This window comes from Zea mays, chromosome 8, assembly GCF_902167145.1.
Source record: "Zea mays cultivar B73 chromosome 8, Zm-B73-REFERENCE-NAM-5.0, whole genome shotgun sequence".
Taxonomy (NCBI): domain Eukaryota; kingdom Viridiplantae; phylum Streptophyta; class Magnoliopsida; order Poales; family Poaceae; genus Zea; species Zea mays.
The window spans coordinates 154883091-154910065 of NC_050103.1; the positions used below are offsets into that span (position 1 = coordinate 154883091).

General features: G+C 43.3%; 1 protein-coding gene across 1 annotated transcript; it reads left to right on the plus strand.

Annotated features, from left to right (window-relative positions):
• The first annotated feature begins 18466 nt into the window (after positions 1-18466).
• On the plus strand, positions 18467-24305 carry LOC100191961 (uncharacterized). Its single transcript, NM_001137385.1, has 10 exons — positions 18467-18628; positions 19653-19694; positions 19816-20003; positions 20189-20268; positions 20356-20429; positions 20509-20826; positions 22286-22363; positions 22896-23031; positions 23614-23815; positions 23944-24305. Exons 8-10 carry the CDS (start codon positions 22929-22931, stop codon positions 23957-23959), a joined length of 321 nt encoding a protein of 106 aa, NP_001130857.1. The 5' UTR covers positions 18467-18628; positions 19653-19694; positions 19816-20003; positions 20189-20268; positions 20356-20429; positions 20509-20826; positions 22286-22363; positions 22896-22928; the 3' UTR covers positions 23960-24305.
• Positions 24306-26975: the final 2670 nt, after the last annotated feature.

The following is a 26975-nucleotide window of genomic DNA, read 5'->3' on the forward strand; positions in this document are numbered from 1 at the left end:
GCGTGTTGCTGTGATCTTTTGAAGTCTTGTGTGCGTTGCTCATTCCCCCCCTTGCTCCGTGATTCTCTGTGAACATCTTTTGTAAGGGCGAGAGGCTCCAAGTTGTGGAGATTCCTCGCAAACGGGATTGAGAAAAGAAAAGCAAGAACACCGTGGTATTCAAGTTGATCATTGGATCACTTGAGAGGAGTTGAGTGCAACTCTCGTCCGTTGGGACGCCACAACGTGGAGTAGGCAAGTTTTGTACTTGGCCGAACCACGGGATAACCACCGTGTCATCTCTGTGATTGTTTTCTTGTGGTTATTGTGTTTTAGCCACTTGGCCATAATTGTGCTAACACTTCACAAGTTTTTGTGGCTTAAGTTTTGAAGTTTTACAGGATCACCTATTCACCCCCCCCCTCTAGGTGCTCTCACTTGTGTCTAATGCCAAAGGAACCAAAACCGTTTGGGTACCTAAAGCCAAGAACTAAATTTGTTTTGTAGGTTTATGCATCCGGGGGCTCAAGTTGGATAATCGACAGCGGGTGCACAAACCACATGACAGGGGAGAAGAAGATGTTCTCTTCCTACGAGAAAAACCAAGATCCCCAACGAGCTATCACATTCGGGGATGGAAACCAAGGTTTGGTCAAAGGTTTGGGTAAAATAGCTATATCTCCTGACCATTCCATTTCCAATGTTTTTCTTGTTGATTCATTAGATTACAATTTGCTTTCCGTATCTCAATTATGCAAAATGGGCTACAACTGTCTATTCACTGATGTAGGTGTCACTGTCTTTAGAAGAAGTGATGATTCAATAGCATTTAAGGGAGTGTTAGAGGGTCAGCTATACTTGGTAGATTTTGATAGAGCTGAACTCGACACTTGCTTAGTTGCTAAGACTAACATGGGTTGGCTCTAGCACCGCCGACTAGCCCATGTTGGAATGAAGAATCTTCACAAGCTTCTAAAGGGAGAACACATTTTAGGATTAACAAATGTTCATTTTGAGAAAGACAGGATTTGTAGCGCATGCCAAGCCGGGAAGCAAGTTGGTGTTCATCATCCGCATAAGAACATCATGACGACTGACAGGCCACTGGAGCTCCTACACATGGATTTATTCGGCCCTATCGCTTACATAAGCATCGGCGGGAGTAAGTACTGTCTAGTTATTGTGGATGATTATTCTCGCTTCACTTGGGTGTTCTTTTTGCAGGAAAAATCACAAACCCAAGAAACTTTAAAGGGATTCTTGAGACGGGCTCAAAATGAGTTCGGCTTGAGGATCAAGAAAATTAGAAGCGACAACGGGACGAAGTTCAAGAATTCACAAATTGAAGGCTTCCTTGAGGAGGAGGGCATCAAGCATGAGTTCTTTTCTCCCTACACGCCACAACAAAATGGTGTAGTGGAGAGGAAGAATAGAACTCTATTGGACATGGCAAGAACCATGCTTGATGAGTACAAGACGCCGGATCGGTTTTGGGCCGAGGCGGTCAACACCGCCTGCTACGCCATCAACCGGTTATATCTACACCGAATCCTCAAGAAGACATCATACGAACTCCTAACCGGTAAAAAGCCCAATATTTCATATTTTAGAGTCTTTGGTAGCAAATGCTTTATTCTTGTCAAAAGAGGTAGAAAATCTAAATTTGCTCCTAAGACCGTAGAAGGCTTTTTACTAGGATATGATTCAAACACAAGGGCATATAGAGTCTTTAACAAGTCCTCAGGACTAGTTGAAGTTTCTTGTGACGTTGTGTTTGATGAGACTAATGGCTCTCAAGTAGAGCAAGTTGATCTTGATGAGATAGGTGATGAAGAGGCTCCGTGCATCGCGCTAAGGAACATGTCCATTGGGGATGTGTGTCCTAAGGAATCCGAAGAGCCTCCAAATGCACAAGATCAACCATCCTCCTCCACGCAAGCATCTCCACCAACTCAAAATGAGGACGAGGCTCAAGTTGATGAAGGAGAAGATCAAAGAGATGAGCCACCTCAAGATGACGATAATGATCAAGGGGGAGATGCAAATGATCAAGACAAGGAGGATGAAGAACCAAGACCGCCACACCAAGAGTCCACCAAGCAATCCAACGAGATCACCCCGTCGACACCATCCTCGGCGATATTCATAAGGGGGTAACCACTACATCTCGTGTTGCACATTTTTGTGAGCATTACTCCTTTGTTTCCTCTATTGAGCCACACAGGGTAGAGGAAGCACGATGCAAGAGGAGCTCAACAACTTCACTAGGAATGAGGTATGGCATTTAGTTCCACGTTCTAACCAAAATGTTGTAGGAACCAAATGGGTCTTCCGCAACAAGCAAGACGAGCATGGTGTGGTGACAAGGAACAAAGCCCGACTTGTGGCCAAGGGATACTCCCAAGTCGAAGGTTTGGATTTTGGTGAAACCTATGCACCCGTAGCTAGGCTTGAGTCAATTCGCATATTATTGGCCTATGCTACTTACCATGGCTTCAAGCTTTACCAAATGGACGTGAAGAGTGCCTTCCTCAATGGACCAATCAAGGAAGAGGTCTACGTTGAGCAACCTCCCGGCTTTGAAGACAGTGAGTACCCAAACCATGTCTATAGGCTCTCTAAGGCGCTATATGGGCTCAAGCAAGCCCCAAGAGCATGGTATGAATGCCTAAGAGATTTCCTTATTGCAAATGGCTTCAAAGTCGGCAAGGCCGATCCTACTCTATTCACTAAAACTCTTGACAATGATTTGTTTGTGTGCCAAATTTATGTTGATGATATTATATTTGGGTCTACTAACGAATATACATGTGAGGAATTTAGTAGGATCATGACACAGAAATTCGAGATGTCTATGATGGGGGAGTTGAAGTATTTTCTGGGATTCCAAGTCAAGCAACTCCAAGAGGGCACCTTCATTAGCCAAACGAAGTACACTCAAGACATTCTAAACAAGTTTGGAATGAAGGATGCCAAGCCCATCAAGACTCCCATGGGAACCAATGGGCATCTCGACCTCGACACGGAAGGTAAATCCGTCGATCAAAAGGTATACCAGTCGATGATAGGTTCATTACTCTATTTATGTGCATCTCGACCGGACATTATGCTTTCCGTATGCATGTGTGCAAGATTCCAAGCCGACCCTAAGGAATCTCACCTTACGGTCGTAAAACGAATCTTGAGATATTTGGCTTATATTCCTAAGTTTGGGCTTTGGTACCCTTGGGGATCCACATTTGATTTAATTGGTTATTCGGATGCAGATTGGGCGGGGTGTAAAATTAATAGAAAGAGCACATCGGGGACTTGCCAGTTCTTAGGAAGGTCCTTGGTGTCTTGGGCTTCAAAGAAGCAAAATTTTGTGGCTCTTTCAACTACCGAAGCCGAGTATATTGCCGCAGGCCATTGTTGCGCGCAATTGCTTTGGATGAGGCAAACTCTGCGGGACTATGGTTACAAATTAACCAAAGTTACTCTTCTATGTGATAATGAGAGTGCAATCCGCATGGCGGATAATCCCGTTGAGCATAGCCGCACTAAACACATAGCCATTCGGTATCATTTTCTTAGGGATCATCAACAAAAGGGGGATATTGAGATTGCATACATTAATACTAAAGATCAATTAGCCGATATCTTTACCAAGCCACTAGATCAACAAACTTTTACCAAACTTAGGCATGAGCTAAATATTCTTGATTCTAGAAATTTCTTTTGATGTCTTGCACACATAGCTCATAAATATACCTTTGATCATGTCTCTTTTATATATATGCCATGACTAATGTGTTTTCAAGTGAATTTCAAACCAAGTCATAGGTGTATTGAAAGGGAATTGGAGTCTTCGGCGAAGACAAAGGCTTCCACTCCACTCCATAACTCATCCTTCGCCGTCGCTCCGAGCAACTCTCCAACTTTGGTATAATACTTCACTCATATTATTTGTTTGCCAAACGGTGAGCAAGTAGTTTAAAAGGGCCTATATTTCATTCTAAGTATCTGTTTTTGGCGATTCATGCCAAAGGGGGAGAAAGTATTGGCCCAAAGCAAAAGGACCGCACCACCACCTAATTTTTTAAAACTAATGATTTTCAATTGGTATATTTCAAATTGGTATCTTATTGTGTTCTAAAGGGGAAGAAAGTAGCACTTTCAAAAATTGGTATCTTAAAAACCCTCTTGAACACTAAGAGGAGAATTTTATTGAAAGGGGTGTTTTGTTTAGTCAAAGGAAAAGCATTTGAAACAGGGGGAGAAAATTTCAAATCTTGAAAATGCTTCTCAAAATCTTACTCATTTACCTTTGACTATTTGCAAAAGAACTTTGAAAAGGATTTACAAAAAGAATTTGCAAAAACAAAACATGTGGTGCAAGTGTGGTCCAAAATATTAAAAATAAAGAAACAATCCATGCATATCTAGTAATTAATATTTATTGGCTCAATTCTAAGTAATCTTTGCACTTACTTTTTGCAAACTAGTTCAATTATGCACTTCTATACTTGCTTTGGTTTGTGTTGGCATCAATCACCAAAAAGGGGGAGATTGAAAGGGAATTAGGCTTACACCTATTTCCTAATTGATTTTGGTGGTTGAATTGCCCAACACAAACATTTGGACTAACTAGTTTGCTCTAGTTTATAAGTTCTACAGGTGCCAAAGGTTCACAAAAAGCCAATGAAAAAGACCAAGAAAAGGGTTCAACAAAGAGAGCAGGGGATAACCGAAGGCAACCTGGTCTGGCGCACCGGACTGTCCGGTGCCCCACCGGACAGTGTCCGGTGCACTAGGGGACTTGAAGCTAAACTCATCACCTTCGGGAAAACTCAGAGGCGCTCCACTATAATTCATCGGACCATCCGGTGTACACCGGACAGTGTCCGGTGCTCCAAGGAGAAGCGACTCTAAACTCGCCAGCTTCGGGAATCCGCTCCGCTATAATTCACCGGACATATCCGGTGTATACCGGACTGTCCGGTGTGACAGCGGAGCAACGGCTACTTCGGCGCCAACGGTCACCTGCAGAGGCATTAAATGCGTGCCAGAGCGCGCGGAAGTTAGGCACGCGCGTGACGGCGCACCGGACAGTCTACAGTACCTGTCCGGTGCACCACCGGACAGCCAGGCGACCCACCAGTCAGAGCTCCAACGGTCAAACCCTAACGGCCGGGTGACGTGGCTGGCGCACCGGACAGTGTCCGGTGTACACCGGACTGTCCGGTGTGCCATGCGACAGCAGGCTTCACCAACGGCTAGTTTGGTGGTTGGGGCTATAAATACCCCCAACCACCCCTCATTCAAGTCATCCAAGTTTTCACACTTCTACACCTTACAAGAGCTCTAGCATTCAATTCTAGACACACCCAAGTGATCAAATCCTCTCCAATTCCACACAAAGCTTTAGTGACTAGTGAGAGAGACTTGTTGTGTTCTTTTGAGCTCTTGCGCTTGGATTGCTTCTTTGTTTCTCATTTGTTCTTGTGATCAAAACTCAATTGTAACCGAGGCAAGAGACACCAATTGTGTGGTGGTCCTTGCGGGGAGGTTTTGCTCCCGGTTGATTTGAGAAGAGAAGCTCACTCGGTCCGAGGGACCGTTTGAGAGAGGGAAAGGGTTGAAATAGACCCGGCCTTTGTGGCCTCCTCAACGGGGAGTAGGTTTGCGAGAACCGAACCTCGGTAAAACAAATCCTTGCGTCTCACTTCTTCACTCACTCGCGATTTGTTTTCACGCCCTCTCTCGGACTCGTTTCTAGTTCTAACGCTAACCCGGCTTGTAGTTGTGATTAAGTTTGTAAATTTCAGATTCGCCCTATTCACCCCCCTCTAGGCGACTTTCAGGGAGTCCGGCAACAAGAAGAGGGAGGAATCACCTCCCCGCGTAAAGTCGCGCCGGAGTGGCAACAAGAAGAAAATGAAGAAAGTGGTCTACTACGAGACTGATTCTTCGTCGCCCTCCACCTCCGGCTCTGACACGCCTTCCGTCACTTCGAAGCGCCATGAGCGCAAGAAGTTTAGTAAGATCCCCTTACGCTATCCTCGGATTTCCAAACGCACCCATTTACTTTTCGTTCCACTAGGCAAACCACCGATTTTTTACGGTGAAGATTATTGTATGTGGAGTGATAAAATGAGGCACCATCTAACCTCACTCCACACAAGTATTTGGGACATTATTGAATTTGGTGCGCAGGAACCATCCGTAGGGGAAGAAGGCTTTGACTCGGACGAGGTAGCCCAAATCCGGCACTTCAACTCCCAAGCCACTACTATACTCCTCGCCTCTCTAAGTCGAGAGGAGTATAATAAAGGGCAAGGGTTGAAGAGTGCCAAAGAGATTTGGGACGTACTCAAGACCGTGCACAAAAGAGACAAAGTGACCAAGATCACCAAGAGGGAAACGATCGAGGGGAAGCTCGGTCGCTTCATGCTTCACCAAGGGGAGGAGCCACAAGCAATATACAACTGGCTCAAGACATTGGTGAACCAAGTGCGCAACCTCGGGAGCACCAAATAGGATGACCATGAAATGGTCAAGGTTATTCTTAGATCACTCGTTTTCCTTAACCCTACTCAAGTTCAATTAATTCGTGGTGATCCAAGATATAAACTAATGTCTCCCGAGAAAGTGATAGGAAAATTTGTGAGCTTTGAATTAATGATCAAAGGCTCCAAGAAAATCATCGAGCAAGGCGCCACCTCTACATCCGAGGTGCAACCCGTCGCCTTCAAGGCGACGGAGGAGAAGAAGGAAGAGTCTACATAAAGTAGGCTTCCCATCGACGCCTCCAAGCTTGACAATAAGGAGATGGCTCTAATCATCAAAAGCTTTTGCCAAATCCTCAAGCAAAGGAGGGAGAAGGACTACAAGCCTCGCTCCAAGAAAGTTTGCTACAAGTGTTGTAAGCCCGGTCATTTCATAGCTAAATGTCCATTACCAAGTGATAGTGACAGGGGCGACGACAAGAAGGGGAGAAGGAAGGAGAAGAAGAAGCATTACAAGAAGAAGGGCGGCGATGCCCATGTTTGCCGGGAGTGGGACTCCGACGAGAGCTCCATCGACTCCTCCTCCGATGAGGACGCCGCAAACATCACCGTCAACAAGGGCCTTCTCTTCCCCAACATCGGCCACAAGTGCCTCATGGCAAAGGACGGCAAGAAGAAGAAGGTAAAATCTAGATCCTCCACTAAGTATGCAACTTCTAGTGATGAGGAAAATTCTAGTGATGATGAGGACAACTTGCTCACCCTTTTTGCCAACTTAAACATGCAACAAAAGGAAAAATTAAATGAATTGATTAGTGTCATTAATGAGAAGGATGAACTCTTGGATAGCCAAGAGGACTCCTTATTAAAGAAAATAAGAAGCATGTTAAAGTTAAAAATGCTTATGCTCAGGAGATAGAAAAATGTGAAAAATTAGCTAGTGAGCTAAGCACTTGCCATGATATCATTTCCAACCTTAGAAATGAGAACGCTAAATTAATTGCTAAGGTTGAGAAGTTAGATAGTTATGATGATTCAATTGTAAGTCTTAGAAATGATAATGCCAATTTGATTGCTAAGATTGACAAATTGAATGCATCTCTCTCTAGCCTTAAAATTGAGAATGAAAAATTGATTGCTAAGGCTAAAGATTTAAATGTTTGCAATGATGCTATTACCAATCTTAGAGATGAGAATGCTATTTTACATGCTAGGATTGTTGAATTAAATGATTGCAAACCTTCTACATCTACGGTTGATCATGTTTCTATTTGCACTAGATGTAGAGATATTAATGTTGATGCTATTCATGATCACCTTGCTGATTAAACAACAAAATGATCATATAGCTAAACTAGATGCTAAAATTGCCGAGCATGACTTAGAGAATGAAAATTTTAAATTTGCTCGTAGCATGCTTTATAGTGGGAGACGCCCTGGCATTAAAGATGGCATTGGCTTCAAACAGGGAGACAATGTCAAGCTTAATGCCCCCCCCTAAAAATTGTCTAATTTTGTTAAGGGCAAGGCTCCCATGCCTTAGGATAACGAGGGCTACATTTTGTATCCTGCTGGTTATCCTGAGGATAAGATTAGAAGAATTCATGCAAAGAAGACTCATTCTCACCATGCTTTTATTTATAAGAATGAGGCTTCTAGCTCTAAGCGTTCTACCCATGTTAAAATACCTAAGAAGAAATCTCCTATTGCATCAAATGAGCCTAATGTTTCATTTAAGACTTTTGATGCTTCTTATGTGCTCACTAACAAATCAGGCAAAGTAGTTGCCAAATATGTTGGGAGCAAACACAAGGGGTCAAAGACTTGTGTTTGGGTACCCAAGGTGCTTGTTTCTAATGTCAAAGGACCCAAGACCGTTTGAGTACCTAAGAACAAGGCCTAAACTTGTTTTGTAGGTTTATGCATCCGAGGGCTCAAGTTGGATAATTGATAGCGGGTGCACAAACCACATGACTGGGGAGAAAAGGATGTTCTCCTATGAAAAAAACCATGATCCCCAACGAGCTATCACATTCGGAGATGGAAATCAAGGTTTGGTCAAAGGACTTGGTAAAATTGCTATATCTCCTGACCATTCTATTTCCAATGTTAGATTCTTTAGATTACAACTTTCTTTCTGTTCCTCAATTATGCAAAATGGGCTACAATTGTCTTTTTATGGATATAGGTGTTATTGTCTTTAGAAGAAGTGATGATTCAATAGCATTTAAGGGAGTGTTAGAAGGTCAGCTATACTTAGTTGATTTTAATAGAGCTGAACTCGACACTTGCTTAATTGCTAAGACTAACATGGGTTGGCTCTGGCATCGCCGACTAGCCCACGTTGGGATGAAGAATCTTCATAAGCTTCTAAAGGGAGAGCACATTTTGGGACTAACAAATGTTCATTTTGAGAAAGACTGGGTTTGTAGCGCATGTCAAGCAGGGAAGCAAGTTGGTGTTCATCATCCACACAAGAACATCATGACGACTGACAGGCCACTTGAGCTACTCCACATGGACCTATTCGGCCCGATTGCTTACATAAGCATCGGCGGGAGTAAGTACTGTCTAGTTATTGTGGATGATTATTCTCGCTTCACTTGGGTGTTCTTTTTGTAGGAAAAATCTCAAACCCAAGAGACCTTAAAGGGATTCTTGAGACGGGCTCAAAATGAGTTCGGCTTAAGGATCAAAAAGATTAGAAGTGACAACGGGACGGAGTTCAAGAACTCACAAATAGAAGGCTTCCTTGAGGATGAGGGCATCAAGCATGAGTTCTCTTCTCCCTACACACCTCAACAAAATGGTGTAGTGGAGAGGAAGAATATAACTCTACTTGACATGGCGAGGACCATGCTTGATGAGTACAAGACTTCGGACCGGTTTTGGGCGGAAGCAATCAACACTGCTTGCTACGCCATCAACCGTCTCTACCTACACCGAATCCTCAAGAAGACATCTTATGAACTCTTCACCGGTAAAAAGCCTAATGTTTCATATTTTAGAGTCTTTGGTAGCAAATGCTTTATTCTTGTTAAAAGAGGTAGAAAATCTAAATTTGCTCCTAAGGTTGTAGAAGGCTTTTTACTTGGTTATGACTCAAACACAAGGGCATATAGAGTCTTTAACAAGTCCACTGGACTAGTTGAAGTTTCTTGTGACATTGTGTTTGATGAGACTAACGGCTCTCAAGTAGAGCAAGTTGATCTTGATGAGCTAGATGATGAAGAGGCTCCGTGCGTCGCGCTAAGGAACATGTCTATTGGGGATGTGTGTCCTAAGGAATCCAAGGAGCCGCCACATACACAAGATCAACCATCTTCCTCAATAGGGATGTAATCAGAACGAATACGGACGGATATCACTAAAACCATATTTGTTTTCATATTTTTATTCGGATTTGAATTCGAATACGGATAGCCTCGAATATGAATACGAATACGGATGTTCTCGGATACAAATACGGATAGCTATGTGTCGAATACGGAACTAGTTGGACACGGATATTGTCGGTAACGAATTTTTTTGTCGGATGTCGTGTAAGACATCATTCCACACATATCATGGTTGTAATCATATATCCACTCCTTGAGTCCAAACATCTTTTAGTATTTTATGTGTACATATGTCACGTTTTTTAAAAAATTAATAAATTTTTAGCCTATGTGCGTGTTATTAATTTATTTTGCATAAAATCATCAAAATGTAAATAAGTTACCAAAACTAATAAACATTATATAAGAATATAACCTCAAGTCTCCACATGAAAATGATAAAGTGAACTTGAATACTTAGAGTGATTTCACGTGTAATTCACACAACAAGTGAAAGTGAAATAAAAGAAACACTATCATATTGCGAATTTTATGGTCCAAATATTTTGGAGGATTATATGTGGACATATGGCATGCCTCCATAAATTTTCATGAATCTCTGAGGCTATTTGTGTATTATTATTTTCTTTCTACAAAAAATCAACAAAATGCACACAGTTATCTGAATAAGATATCCGAATATCCAAGAAGATTTATCCGAGAAAATATCCGGATATTCGATATCCGTCGGATATTAGACATATTGTATTCGAATTCGATATCCGAACAAAATATTCGTATTCGTATCCGTTATCCGAAAAAAGTCCGGATATCCGAAAAATCCATCCAAACCAGTGTTCACCATCTTCGAATCTGGATCCGGACGGATATTTTCCGAACCATATTACATCCCTATTCCTCAATGCAAGCATCTCCACCAAGTCAAGATGAGGATCAAGCCTAAGATGATGATGATGAAGATCAAGAGGAGCCACCTCAAGAGGAGGACAATGATCAAGGGGGAGATGCTAATGATCAAGACAAGGAAGATGATGAGGGTCCAAGACCGCCTCACCCAAGAGTCCACCAAGCAATACAACGAGATCACCCCGTGAACACCATCCTCGATATTCAAAAGGGGGTAACCACTCGATCTCGTGTTGCTCATTTTTGTGAACATTATTCCTTTGTGTCTTCTATTGAGCCATACAGGGTGGAAGACGCATTAAGGGATTCGGATTGGGTGTTGGCAATGCAAGAGGAACTCAACAACTTCACGAGGAATGAGGTATGACATCTTGTTCCACGTCCTAACCAAAATGTTGTAGGAACCAAGTGGGTCTTCCGCAATAAACAAGATGAGCATGGTGTGGTGACAAGGAACAAAGCCTGACTTGTGGCCAAGGGATACTCACAAGTCGAAGGTTTGGATTTCGGTGAAACCTATGCACCCGTAGCTAGGCTTGAGTCAATTCGTATATTACTTGCCTATGCTACTTACCATGGCTTCAAGCTTTATCAAATGGATGTGAAGAGTGCTTTCCTCAATGGACCAATCAAGGAGGAGGTCTATGTTGAGCAACCTCTCGGCTTTGAAGATAGTGAGTACCCTAATCATGTCTATAAACTCTCTAAGGCGCTTTATAGGCTTAAGCAAGCCCCAAGAGCATGGTATGAATGCCTAAGAGATTTTCTTATTGCTAATGGCTTCAAAGTCGGAAAAGCCGATCCTACTCTCTTTACCAAAACTATTGCAAATGATTTGTTTGTATGCCAAATTTATGTTGATGATATCATATTTGGGTCTACTAACAAATCTACTTGTGAATAGTTTAGTAGGATAATGGTTCAAAAATTCGAGATGTCTATGATGGGAGAGTTGAAGTATTTTCTAGGATTTCAAGTCAAGCAACTCCAAGAGGGTACCTTCATTAGCCAAACGAAGTACATTCAAGACATACTCACCAAGTTTGGGATGAAGGATGCCAAGCCCATCAAAACACCCATGGGAACTAATGGGCATCTCGACCTCGACACAGGAGGTAAATCCGTAGATCAAAAGGTATACCGGTCGATGATAGGATCTTTACTCTATTTGTGTGCATCTCAACCGGATATTATGCTTTCCGTATGCATGTGTGCAAGATTCCAAGCCGATCCTAAGGAAGTTCACCTTAGGGCCGTGAAACGAATCTTGAGATATTTAGTTCATACACCTAAGTTTGGCCTTTGGTACCCCAAGGGATCCACTTTTGATTTAATTGGATATTCAGATGCTGATTGGGCAGGGTGTAAGATTGATAGAAAGAGCACATCAGGGACTTGCCAGTTCTTGGGAAGATCTCTGGTGTCTTGGGCTTCTAAGAAACAAATTTCTGTAGCTCTTTCTACCGCCGAAGCCGAGTACAGTGTCGCAGGCCATTGTTGCGCGCAATTGCTTTGGATGAGGCAAACCCTTAGGGACTATGGTTACAAATTGACCAAAGTCCCTCTCCTATGTGATAATGAGAGTGCAATCCGCATGGCAGATAATCCCGTTGAGCACAGCCGCACTAAGCACATAGCCATTTGGTATCACTTTTTAAGGGATCACCAACAACGGGGGGATATCGAGATTGCATATGTTAGCACCAAAGAACAATTAGCCGATATCTTTACCAAGCCACTAGATGAGAAAACTTTTACCAAACTTAGGCATGAGCTAAATATTCTTGATTCTAGGAATTTTGATTGATATTTTGCACATATAGCTCATTTATATACATTTGATCATATCTCTTTCATGTGCTATGACTAATGTCGTTTTCAAGTGTACTTCATGCTAAGTCATAGATTGAAAGGGAAATGGAGTTCTTCGGCGAAGACAAGGCTTCCACTCCACTCCATCGAACTATTCATCCTTCGCCGTCACTCCAACACCGCTCTCCAATTTGGTATAATCTTCACTCCTATTATTTACCAAAGGGGGAGAACGTTTGAAAAGGGCTTATATTTCACTCACAAGTATCCGTTTTTGGCGATTCATGCCAAAGGGGGAGAAAGTATTAGCCCAAAGCAAAAGGACCGCACCACCACCAATTTCAAAAATTTGTAGTCTTTCAATTTGTATTAAAGAAGTTTTTCAATTGATATCTTATTTTTGATATAATTTCAAATTGGTTTGACCCCTTTCAAAATTAATATCTAAAACCCTCTTGAACACTAAGAGGAGAATTTCATTGAGGGGGAGTTTTTTAGTCAAAGGAAAAGCATTTGAAACAGGGGGGAAAATTTCAAATCTTGAAAATGTTTCACAAAATCTTATTCATATACCCTTGACTATTTGCAAAAGACTTTGAAAAGAATTTCCAAAACATTTGCAAAACAAAACAAGTGGTGCAAGCGTGGTCCAAAATTTTAAATAAGAAGAAAACAATCCATGCATATCTTATGAAATGAATATTGGTTTAATTCCAAGTAAGCTTTGCACTTACATTATGCAAACTAGTTCAATTCTGCACTTATATATTTGCTTTGGTTTGTGTTGGCATCAATCACCAAAAAGGGGGAGATTGAAAGGGAAATAGGCTTACACCTTTTCCTAAATGATTTTGGTGGTTGAATTGCCCAAGTTTTTAGCCATCAAACCTCATACAAGAGCTCTAGACTTCATTCCAAGACACAAACAAAGAGATCAAATCCTCTCCTAAGTCCGGAATCACTCCAAAACAAATTAGTGACTAGAGAGAGAGACTTTTGTGTTCTTTTGAGCTCTTGCGCTTGGATTGCTTTTCTTCTTCCTTCATTTCTTGTTCCCAAGATCATTGTAATCAAAGCAAGAGACATCAATTGTGTGGTGGTCCTTGTAGTGGACTAAGTGTCCCATTTGATTGAGAAGAGAAGCTCACTCGGTCTAGATGACCGTTTGAGAGAGAGAAAGGGTTGAAAGAGACCCGGTCTTTGTGACCACCTCAACGGGGAGTAGGTTTGCAAGAACCGAACCTCGGTAAAACAAATCACCGTGTCATCCGCTCTTATTCGTTTGTGATTTGTTTTCGCCCTCTCCTTCGGACTCGACTTTAATTCTAACGCTAACCCCGGCTTGTAGTCGTGCTTAAACTTTATAAATTTCAGATTTGCCTATTCACCCCCCCTCTAGGCGACTTTCACTCAGCATCAATATTTCCTGCTTTCTCAAGCCTGTCAACTTCACTGACAAATGTACTGTCTGCAGCTTCCACTTGAGATGTTTGCCTTGCAGTCTCAACTTCTTCAGATGACAGTTCTCCTGTAACTTTTACTTTTTCTGTTTTCTGCAACAGGTCAACTTCCATGGAATCCTTAGGAGCTTCGGACATATTCAAACCTAGGGGAAAGACATGATCACATGGCAGCAACAATTATTTACTTTTGTGGAAGTTGTAGAGTAGCTTTATTAAATACTCCCTCCATTTATTTTTCTAAAGTGTATTTGGATTCGAAAAAAAGAATGTAGAGTATACTTTGACTATCAATTACTCTCATGTAATATGCCATATATTGTAGTAAAACCAACTTGTGTTGGACTATATGGTGAATGTTAATTCGTTGATACTATGTCCTAATCATGAATATAATTAGAGTTGATTTACAATGGGGACATGTTACCTTCTCTGTGGTACAGGAGTAATATATAGTGACGCTAAAGTATGAGAGTTTCGAGTTCTTTATTAATGTAGCACCCCATTTTTGTTGGAGCTCCTTATTATCATAAAAACATTTATTTATTTCTTGACCCGTTCTTTGTTAGAGCTCCTTATTATCATAAAAACATTTATTTATTTCTTGACCCGTTCTTTGCTAATGAAAGTTTCTTGTGTTTTTCTTTTTAGTCGTCTAATCAACTTTCGCTCTCGCGTTCATCTTCACAAGAAATGGAACCGCAACATTTGGACGATCCACAGTCTCTTGTAGCCCTACCTGCAAGCCTGCACCTGTGGTCTCTCTAGCTATTGTGGTACTTTCTCTTGTGCCTGTGGAAGCCCGCTTCAGTTTCGTCGCCAGTTCGACAGTTCAGGTCTCAGTTCTAGTTTCATCTCCAGTGATGATATCTCAGCCTATGGAACAGGTCTAAGATGCCACAAGTTCAATTGCTGAAGAGGCAGGGACGGTGATGCCAGGAGCCACGACTCCCAATCTTTATCCAGTGATGATTTCTACTCCATACTATCATACTGCTTTTGTGCCAGTGCACTGCTACGATTATGTTCCTTTTTATTGTGGGCCACCAGATGTTGCACGAGCTCTGCATGAGGTTATCAAGTCAGTGGTTGTGCACTCAACGCCTCCACTGAACACCAAGACCTTTACAACATGTCTGAATTGGACGACTCAAATGCAGACGATGATATTATATGCTCCCATTACAACGCACGGGCACTCACCTAGTAGTAATTTATCTTTTACACAATAAAATCAATACGAAGGCATGAATGCATCGAACGCACTTCCAGTGACCCGTAAAACTTTTATGAACCACGTTTTCACACTTTAAATCGACAACGAAACAAATAAACGTAGAATTTTTTTACAAAATATTAAATATTTTACTTTATTTATCGTTTTTTTAACTCAAAAATAGAAACTTCTTGTCTGCACACGTTCCCACTGGCCTTGAGCCCACTAGAATTGGACTTCCTTGTCGGGCCTATGTTCAGGCATTGTGGGTTTGAGTTTGGGCCTTGTGACCCCGAGCTCCAACAGCGTAAAGACCCACCCACCATATTCATGTTCACGCAGCCTTATTGCGCGTGCTTTTTAAATGCGGGCCAAGCCTCGTACAGGGTCCGTGAGAAACGAATTCCATTTCCGTTCCTGCAAGATTTATAAAGCTGGAGGCTGACTTTTGCATCAGGCTCTACTTTTGTGTGGGCAACCAAAAACTGTCTCCGTTTTTTATTTGTCGTGATTTAGTTCAAAAATAAATTAGTGGATGATAAATATTCGAAAATGAAAGGTAGTAGCATCTTGACCGGCTCCTCGACTAAACGCCAATGATTAGCAGCAATATTCTTAGCTGGGCCATTGACCTCACGCTCAGAATCAGAACATCGTGGAGGCGTTTTTTTTGGGTACCGGTGGATAGACAATTTGCGGCTTGATTGGTGCTGATGAGCCGATGGCGACCGTGAACCGTGACCGATCACCTGCGCCACGGTGTTCCGCCCACATGCTCAAAAAAACAGCATGCCCATTGGTTGATGGCACACGCTTATTCTGCCTGGTGGGCCTGCCATCGCGAGTGTGTGCTCACCTTCGATTAATCTCTTCTTCGCACAGCCCCTAAGCCGCTTTCACGAACCTGATGCTCATGCGGTAGCCTGCCAAGCAAAGCAAGCAAGTCACGCAGACGCGGCCCAGAATCTATCGCATGCACCAAATCCAACTTTGAGCTGTGTAGGGCACGAGCAGCTTTTACGTGTCGCCGTCGCACGGCCGGCCGGCAGCAGCAGCGGCAGCGGCACGCGACGGCGTACCGAGACGCGGACGGCCAGCCCACACCGACGAGACGAAGACGACCCCAGTCAGACACCACCGTTTCAATCTTCACCTGTGATCCGCCGAGGCCCGCACCAAATAGCACCGTCCCGTACCAGGGGCATGATCAAGCTCTCCAGAAATGTCTGCCTGTTTGTTATTCGGAGGTATCATGCCTTCTCCAACAGAGCATCATGTATATAGCCGTGTTTTATGCAATAGACTACACCACCGTTTCAATCTTCACGACTTCGATCCCCCCGAGGTCCGCACAGCTGAAACCAAACAGAGCGCCTGCCAGCAGATCCCATCCCCGGTTTGCGTTGCGATCGGGGGGTTTTGGACGGTTTTCAGCTGTTAGAATTATAGGCATTTTCCGTATTATTTTAATTCCATAAATCAACATTATGATGATGACATATAACAAATAATTAACCATAGAAATTGTGATCTCAAATTGATCCATACCAGTATGAATCAAGAGAACATAGAGCATGTGAATTATATAAATCATATAAATACGATAAACATGTATACTGACTGAACAAATGAAAGTAAACAGATAGAAACATAAATAGCATGACTGTAGAATTAAAAGAGACAGATCTATCATATTATAATAAGACAGAACAGATAAGATAAAATCATTCGTAAATATGAAACAGCATAGATGAGAGTATGAAACATATATAATCTCCAGAACAAAAAACAGTAAATAAATAAACTGATCATACCCTCCTATGCGCTCTGATGATCCAGATCCTTGGCCAGCTTCCTTTGTCATGTTGAAGATGTTTTGGGCAGTCGCGTAGACGCTCCCCAAAAACCTAATTGCCGATCCCCCGTGCAAGGTCTCGAACGGCACCGGCTTCGGAGGCACCTGCCCTCTCGCCTCTCTGTGCGCGCAGAGCCACGAGATGGAAATACCCTCACTCGGCGGCTGAACTGTGATTCTGAAAGTGTTTCTCACGTGTACCGAGTGACAGGGGTGCTCCTCTATTTAACCTCTCGCAGAGGGAAGTTGAAGGAGAAAGGTCGCCGAGTCACGCCAAGAGTCGGCCAGCTCTAGCCGAGTTATGCCATGAGTCGGCCAGCTCTTGCCGAGTCACGCCATAAGTCGGCAGCTGAAGCTCTAGCCGAGTTATGCCATGAGTCGGCCAGCTCTTGCCGAGTCACGCCATAAGTCGGCAGCTGAAGGAGAAGGGTCACTCGGCTGGCTGACGAAGAGACAGGGTCACTCGGCAGACGTACGCGGTTAGTGAGTGCTAAAAATTAACACAACCACACCACGCCCGCCTGCCTCGCCACGCCCGGCCCGGCCGGCGGCGGCGGCGGCGCGCGCGCGTGTGGCACGCCCTTGTCCATTTCTTGACTTCTCAAGTTAAGTGGAATAAATCCCACCATATAAGTCAAGCCAAAAGACCCTTAGACTTCCAATGTGGTACTATTGGTATTCTCCACCATTACACACCATAGAGTTTATTCAATAAATGGGCCAAGCCCATAAAAGATCCAACATCAGCTAGTGCCTTTCAGAAAATCCTTGCACAAATTTCACTGCTCCATCCGTAGACAAACGAACAGTGAGGCACCAAATAGCACCGTCCTGTACCAGGGGCATGATCAAGCTCTCCAGAAATGCCTGGCTATTTGTTATCCGGAGGTATCATGCCGTCTCCAACCGATCATGTATATAGTCGTGTTTTATGCGATAGACTGCAATGTTTATTTAAAATCTCTACTACTTATTAAGGCTCTAAGGGTAGCCTGCCGTTCTGCCTTCGTTCAATCTGGATCGTCCATCGCTGTTGTTCAATCTGGATCGTTCATCCGCATCGCTGTTGTTCAATCTAGATCGTCCATCCGCGCGCGCAAAAATTCAACACATGTTCACAATACCACTAACTGATTACAAGAGCTGATTGCTTTCTCTGTAGCAGGCACACTTATAAGTTGCTACCACACTCTTTTGCTGGCCGATATGGTACCATTTATTTGTGCCGCGGTAGAGAACATGGAATTTATTTGGCTGGCCGATATGAGGCCCATCTATCAATTCAATTGTATACGGCCCATCTAGGAAAAACCCTAGAGACGCCCGCAGGCAGTCGCTCTCGCGCGGCGGCTCTCCCCGCCTCGTTCGCCCCTACCGCGCCATCAACGTGCCTCCCCGCCGCCCCTGTCCTCCCCATGCCCGCCGCTCCCACCCGAGATGGTTAGCGCCCCTCCTCCTTCCGGTCCCTTCCCCTGCCTCGGCCGGCCAGCCATGGATTCACCAAGCGGGCTCTGGTGGCGGCCGGCGCCGTCGTCGTGTCCTCCATTCCCGTCAACCCCCTCGATGTCGCCAAGGTACGTCGGTGACCCTATCGTTGCCTCTTTCGCTTCCTCGCAACTGCCGCCCTCAACCATCGAGGCTCGCCCGCAACGGCCGCCACTGCCCGCTCGCCATGGCGCTCGCCTCGCAACAGCTACCGCTGGCCCAGCACCACCAACAGCAACCCCGCTTGTTCTCCACCACCCACTCGCGAAGGCCCCCTCGGTCTCCCTTAAACCACCGTCTCCCACCGACTTCTGCGGTTCCCCTAGGGATGCTGATGCGTGCGGTAGAGCGCGCCAGGACCTCTCCCTCACAGATGCACCTCCGCGTAGTCGCCGGCGAGGACGACGTGACACCTACTGTCGTGGTTCCCCCGGGGACGCTGATGCGTGTGGTGGAGCATGGTTGGACCTCTCCCTCACCGATGAACGCCTGCGCCCGACACACCGCGTCCCCGTTGTTCACCTCGGCCTGCTGCTGGGCGCCACCTCGCCTCCCTCGCCGCGTTGCTGCACGTGCCTCTACCGTGGCGACATGCCCAAGCACGTGACCGAGGCCAACCTGCTCGTCTTGTTCTGTGAGGTCGCCACTGTCGAGGAGGTCACCATCATCAAGGACAAGGCCACCAAGGTCTCCCGAGGTGTAGATCTGCCTGGCCCCAGATCTGGGCTCGCCGCCCTCCCTTCCCCACGCCTGCTCCCGCTCGGTTCGCCGCAATGTTGTGACCTCCACTGCTCGCTCCAGAGAAGTTTTTCTCCGCTCGGGGTTGGGTTTGGGAGCAATGTCACCCGCAGGTCGGAGGAATCTTAGTCTTTTGGGCTAGAAAATTTTGTAGATTTTTTGCTTGTTTTTCTCTGCCTGTGTGGTATCGCTTTTGCTGCAATGATGCAGAGGGATCTCGTGTCGAGTCCTCTGGTTGCTTGGGTTTCAGCATGGATTCCAGTTTTTGTTTTTGCTAGGCATGAATTGTGGTAGCTTACTAACTTAGTGTATGTATTTGCTTCATTGTGTGTTTTGAATCTCTTTCTTTATGTTCCTGGATTACTGTTTTTATAGGAGCAGGACGATGCAGTGGGGCAGCATCTCTAATCATTTAAGGTCTACTCAAATGCACTCACCAAATTAATGGAGCCAATAACCCAGGCAGCAGTTACATTTCACCTACAAAACACAGTTAAATATAAACTTATACATTGCCTGTTTTTTGTGTGTTTGCCAGCTTCAAATTAACCAGTCCATTATATTATGCAACTCTGTGAATAGAATTGAGCTACTGGCTAAGAAAATAACTGAACTCGGTTATTCATGCTTCACATTCATGCTAAGAGCCTAAGATGTTGCAAGACAACAGAAACTGAGTGTTTCATGAGTTTCATAATGGTGCTTGCAGAAACCTTTTGTGCACAGGTCTGTATTGATGTTTTCCTACCTTATTAGTCTTTTTAGAATTTAGTAGTTTAATTCTCAGCATCTGTTTGGCATTTATCAATTGTCATTTATGAAGGTTTCTTTATAAAAGTATCATGGCTCTGTTTCTTAGTCTCGCATCTAGGCTGTTTATTTATAAAAGTGTCATGGCTCTTTTTTTGCAGATATGTTTACCAGACGAATTGATATCTAGGCTATTTATGTGGTTACTAATTTTGACTCCTCTAAGACATATTTACACAGGGTGATTTTTTATATCTTTTCTTCTCTAGAAGTTGTTTGTTTTATAACCTTCCTGAGTTTAAAATTATGTGTGTTATCATATTCCTAGGTTGGTCGTTATGGGAGATATGGGCACCTTGGTTTGGCAGTGAACTTGACCACTTACAAAGATTGTTTCAACTTGTAAGCCTACATTAATAAAGTGGTCTATTTCTTAGTCTAGCATCAAGATTCATGGTCGTGTTTTCTCTTTGTTTTGCAGATATAGTATTGATAAAAAAAACTTGGAACGGAAATTAAGACAATACCCCCACAAATTGACCTGTTTGTATACTGCCAATGATGATAGCGACAGCTTCATGAGCGTCAGGCACATTTTATTTATTTTGACCTGTTTGTATACTAACTTAACACAAGCTTTTTTGTCAATAACGTGGGATTCGGAATTTTCTGAGCTTTGTGTAGTGGAGGAGGAGGAGAGGCCCATGTCGGTGGAGCTGGAACCCATCGCCAGCGAGCAGCAGCTTAACTAGGTCCTTGGAGAGGCGTAGCAGCTCCAGCTCCTCATCGTCCTGCTCTGGTAACCCCACTTTCCTAGATCGGTTTGTGCCTGTAGGGTGTTCTTGTTAAAGTTTGCTTGTAATGTCTGTGAGATTGCAATCATGGTCGTGTATGATTGCGGTGTTCACAGATTTTGTTTGCTTGTTCCTAGATAGTCATTTATGTGGTGCAAATTTAGCATCTTGGATGAAGTGAAAATGGACAATTTTGTTCATTTGTTATTAGGTTCTGGCACTTGGACTTGGTATTTAGTAACTGAGAATTTACTTATTTAGTAGTTATACAGCCCGTGTCATTGTCGTTGGGCGAATGAATTTCATCGTCAGTCTATTGCATGAATGATAAATGCATGTCGGTGGCCTTTTGCCGAATCTACCATTTTGTTTGTTCCTCATCTCCATTCCTATCTGCTTGTTTATTGGTAGTAGAAGTAGAACTGCTATTTATGGCTGAGGCCTGAGGGAAAAAATAATCAAATGTTCAACCAACTTCATTTTTTTCTTGAGTGCATGGGTTGCAGCCTTTGGCTAGCTTATGATCTCGTGTGGTCTATTTACCATATAAATAAATAGCAGCATTAGTTCAATTTGATGTTCATAGTTCTCTCTCTCTAAAGAGTCATATGTTAGATTCATGGGAAATACTTGAACTATACATTTTTTTAATGTATCAGATGTGTGAATTATCATGTCCGGATCAATTTCAACCAACCAACAGTTCCTTTAGCAAATTTGTCAGGCATATTTATGCACTTGTTCGCATAACTGAGACTATATTATTTTTATAAGACTAAGGTCAGACTATTGATGGTTTGGTTTGGGTGGCACCTTGTTCTTCGTTCCTTGCCATTTCCATGCCATCCTTTTATTATATACATACATTTATTTGGAGATAAAATTTGATGTCAAGAGAAACTTGTCTTTCTTTCACTCTCCAACTCATCTTCGTAGTTTGATTCTCATGGGAGGACCCTGTTTCCATCATGCTGCATCTTTTTATCTGATAAAGTGATATTTCTTAGAGCATCAAGGTTCGACAACCAACATATTCTCGTGTGAGGAAATGGAAAAGTGATGTCTTGAGGACATTTTTTATCTTTTGATGTTGATAATTGTTCATATTATTATGGTTCAACAACTCCTAGCACCAAGTCATTCTGTATGATCTGTTAACTTGATAGAAGTTAACATCATTTGATTTTAAGAAATGTAATCATATTTCCTGATTGCTCAGAATTGACTTGTTCATCATTTTTCAATGTCCCTAATTGGTATTAGATTTTTGTGATCTTGTGTCATATTCTGTGATCAACAATGTACAATTTGTTGAATAGGCTGTTGTTGAAAAAGCTGTATATTATGCTCTTGTATGGATCAATAGGCTGTTGGCTGTCGGTCATGACATCGCCATCAAGACAGATAGGAAAGTTATATTTTTTCCTAACTATATATGCTCTTACCTATTCCTGTTCTCCATAGTACAAAAGATGATATTGATTTTGTGGCTGGTTTCATTTGTTGGAATGCTCTTCAACTTTCTTACGCTCATTTACATTGGTGAGTTCTCTGTCCATGTTAATTTTAAGTGAGTATGTAACTATATGCTCTCATACGCTTTAGGGATCCGCTACGAGCAGCCTACACATTTATCATCTGTTCCCATGCTTATTTTTCCTTTTTTTTATTAGTGATGGGAATCGTATATCCATAAATAGATCTGGAGACTGGAGCAGTTTTTGTTGGGATAAACTTTGTACTGGACCGGAGCATCTTATCTCTGGATGTGAGTGCCATGAAAGTGATACCCAACAAACAACTAACTCTGGAACACCTTTGGTATGTCGGGTAGGCGCAAAGCCAGCAAGACAACAACTGCTTGAGCAGCTTTGGCCAGTTTTGCTTGCCACCATGAATAGCCATATGTTGGCCATCACATGGTACCTTGTTCGTCCCAAACTAGACCAGAGCATTACAAGCAATGACTGCCATATCTAAAATTGAAAACATGTGCGGCTTATAAGTATCCTAAATTTGCTCCACTTCTAAGTATCCAAGATCTACTGGTTTTGATGCGTTCCATTGCTTGCAGCTTTTCTCTGCGGTAAATTGCTGGCTTAAATGCATGCTGCTTGAACCCTATAATCAGATAGACCATCCCGAATGCAAGTCAAGGCCTGATAGTGGTCTTTCTGCAATTACAGAGCTGGACCCTGGTTATATAACAGGTAAAACGTATGGCTTACTTTCTTTTTCTTAGCACTGACTTCACAAAGTTGTAGCCATGAGTTGTAATATCTAGAGACTCTAATATCTATTACATGATAATTTTAGATTATATCATACTCCATGTTGAGTGAAAAGTTCATTTTGGAAAACATTTTTGCAAGTTCTGAGCTGAAGTGGCTGAAACATGGCTGAAACAGAAAATGTTTTTTTACACGAGATCATCAAACTAATGACCATAGGTGCTACAACAAAGTATTGATTAGGAGAGAATCATGTTCTTTATTCATGTCTAAGCTGAACAATGTGGAATAATTTGTGCAGGTACAGTTATCTGTATCTCACTCACACTACTGCTTCTTTCAAAGTAATCTACGTTCATCTGTTTCCAAATGGCAACTCCCCATATTTGCTTTGATATTAGCATTGTGTTCTACGCTTCAGAATAGTCCTGTTAGACAGGGTGCATTCAGTACTCATGTTTGTTAGTGCATTCTGAAGCTACCCATTTCATTTATTCATGAAGAGAGAAAGGGAAGGGAAAACACCTTGCACTGATATTATTTTATTGGGCAAGGTTTCAGGTCCTCTCTCTTCAGTATGGAAAGAATGGGTCAAATGGTGTGTAGAGTTTGGCATTGAAGCTAATGCAATTATCGCTGTTCCGTATGATTGGAGACTGCCCCCATCAATGCTTGAGGAGAGAGATCTGTACTTTCACAAATTAAAGTTTGTAACACTTGCCTCAACTTGTTATGAAGCAACCAAATGCTATACATCTGTTAGGTATTAGATTTTTCAATCATATCTCTCTCTGTACATGTGGGCTGGTACGGAGAGAGTACTACAAATGATCTGTTGATATTTTCGATGTTCCTCCCTGTTCTGATATTGTTTTCCATTTGCCACAGCAGGATCAGTAAGAGTTAATGGCCCAGTGACGGATTCAAGGTATCCTGCTCACCAACAGATCCCACAAGCATACGGTTACCGCCAAATGCCTGCAAGGTTGGACAGTACCAACCCATCACAGGCCATGGGAGGTTACACGCTGCAGTCACAGAAGGAAACATTATTTGAAGAGTTGCCATTTTGAAGAGTTACTCGAATCCAATATTTTGCTCTTTTGAATTCCTTGGTGTACACTGGCAAATATTAGCATATTTGAAGAGTTGCCATTTCGATCATCATCTTCATTTGTACTTTTTGGGTCAGATCTAATAAAGCATCAGCATTAAATTTACAATGATCACCTAAATCCATGGTTTTTATTGCCTAGAGCTGGTAATGTTTCTCTGGTTTTGCATTAGTTGCTTGAAAATTGAAAGTATCTGTATACTTCTCTATTGTATTTTACTGCACATAATGGATTTGTTTGATGTGTAGGGATTTTAAGGTATGTAAAATATCTTAACTTTTAAAAGATGTGAATAAGAACATAAAATAGTAATTAGTATTTTGAATTTTAATGTATCTTATCGTAACATGTTCGCTCCGTAGCAACGCACGGGCATTCACCTAGTAAGAGATGAAGTAGTGAATGAGATGTAGGAGAAAAAACGGTGAAAAAAAATCATATGCTACTATTTGTTATCCAGAAATAAACCCTATTAGAAAGAGGATATGTCTTAAACCCACCCAAAAATGCCAGCCATTACGTGCTATTGGTCTGACTCGTGTACCTTCCACTCATGATTTCGGCAGCATAACTCAGTTGTTCTCCGGGTTATGCTGCTGAAATCACGAGCAGAAGGTATACGAGTCAAAAACCAAATAACACGCAAAGGCTGCCATTATCAGGTTGTCCAAAATACGCTAGACAATTCGGACTACACACCTCACAAGTAAATGTGAGATACGTCGTTCCTGAACGGGTGACACATACGTTTTCCTAAGTGTGTGTCCTACACGTAAGTAATTGATCCAACAACCGTATAAATATGGAGAAATGCTAAAATATAACAATACCAATAAAGGTAGCATTAATTAACAAATGTAGCAACAAATCTAACATGCTATGAAGACAATAAAAAAGTTAGACAAACAAACTAGCAGATAAGTAATCACCTTGATCTAGGTAGGGAAGCGCGTACGTCGGAGGTGATATCGTCTATATATGTTAGAATGATGGTTTAGAACAAAATAATTAACTAAAATTTAGCAAAGTATACCACACTAATGTCACTACATTTGTCTTCTCATTATAACTTTTCCTACACTTGTATCATATACACATAAGTAAATTGGCAAGAATAGTAAAGATTTATAGCGGCATGATATTGGACCGGTTGCATCGCAATAAACAACAACTTTGTCATTATAATCAATAATGATTATGTATCACAATAATGGTTTTGTATCACACGGTTTAATTTTTTTATCTCTCCTAAATCAATTATTTCATTACAATAAACAACATATAAGACCATAAAATCAATTATTTCATCACAATAAACAACAACATCACTGAATTCAATTACTTCACCACTGAATTTATCACAATAAACTAAAATATACCAATGTCGACAACGTGGAGGCTTGGGTTGGCGGTGGCTCCAGGGTGGAGGCGCGGAGTGGCGGCGACATCGTGGAGACTTTGGGCGTGGCGGAGGAGGCTCCGGGCACGGCGGTGGTAGCTCCAAAGTGGTGCCCAACGCTGGCGGCGACAGCTCCAAGTGGTGCCCAACGCTGGCGGCGGGCGAAGAGGAGGCCAGCGGCAGAGGAAAACGGTGTCGGTTAATGCGTGCGCGAGAGAGACGAGCCAGAGAAAGAAAAGAGAATGAGGAGCCGGCAGTGTGCGGTATCTTAAAACGACTAAGAACGTCGGTCAGGGTAAGACCGACGTTCTTAATGCTTTAAGAAATTAAGAACGTCGGCCGGACTGAAGCCGACATACTTAAACTTAGGTAGGTCGGTCTATGCCCGGACCGATGTACTTAACTTTAAGAACGCCGGTCCTAAAAAACGGACATTCTTAAGCAGATTAAGAACGTCGGTGCCGACGTTCTTAACTAAGCCGACGTATTTTCTCTGTTTTTTATAGTGCAGGGCGTGTGCGCTAGGGTGGTCCAGGTGATGAACCGTTGAATCCATCACATAGGGTGATGAATAGATCTATATATATTCATTTTGTACTGATGAAACTTGTCGGCGTTTCGACCCCGGGGGGTCCCTGGACCGACGAGTAAATTATCGCTGCGTGTCCCAGCCCAGATGGGTCGGCGCGAGACGGAACACAAGGGGGGACAAAGGGAACCACGACTCGTGTTGTCCTGCACCCAGGGCGGATGTGCTTGCAGTAGGGGGTTACAAGCGTCCGCGAGAGAGGGAGAGAGCCTGCTCGTCAGCCCGTCATCCCGCGCAGCCACTCTCTCGTACGAGGGCCCTGGACCTTCCTTTTATAGATGTAAGGAGAAGGCCCAGGTGTACAATGGGGGTGTAGCAATGTGCTAACGTGTCTAGCAGAGAGGAGCCAGAGCCCTATGTACATGCCGACGTGGCTGTCGGAGAGGTGTTGGTGCCCTGTTCATGTGGTGTCGTGGCCGTCGGAGGAGTGCTCGAGCCCTGTAGAAGCACAGCTGTCGGGTCCTTGCTGACGTCTCCTTGCTTTCGTAGGGGGCTGAGAACCGCCGTCGTCATGGGAGCACGCGGGGTGCCATCATTACTTGTTTACCGAAGCGAGCCAGATGGGACGCCGGTCTTGTTCCCCGTAGCCTGAGCTAGCTAGGGGTAGGGTAATGATGTACCCCCCTGTAACGTGGTCGGTCCGAGCCCAAGGTCGGGCAAGGCGGTGATTCCTCCGAGGTCGAGGCTGAGTCCGAGCCCTGGGGTCTGGCGAGGCGGAGACCGTCTTCCGAGGTCGAGGCGGAGTCCGAGCCCTGGGGTCGGGCGAGGCGGAGATCGTCTTCCGAGGTCGAGGCGGGGGCCGAGCCCTGGGTCGGGCGAG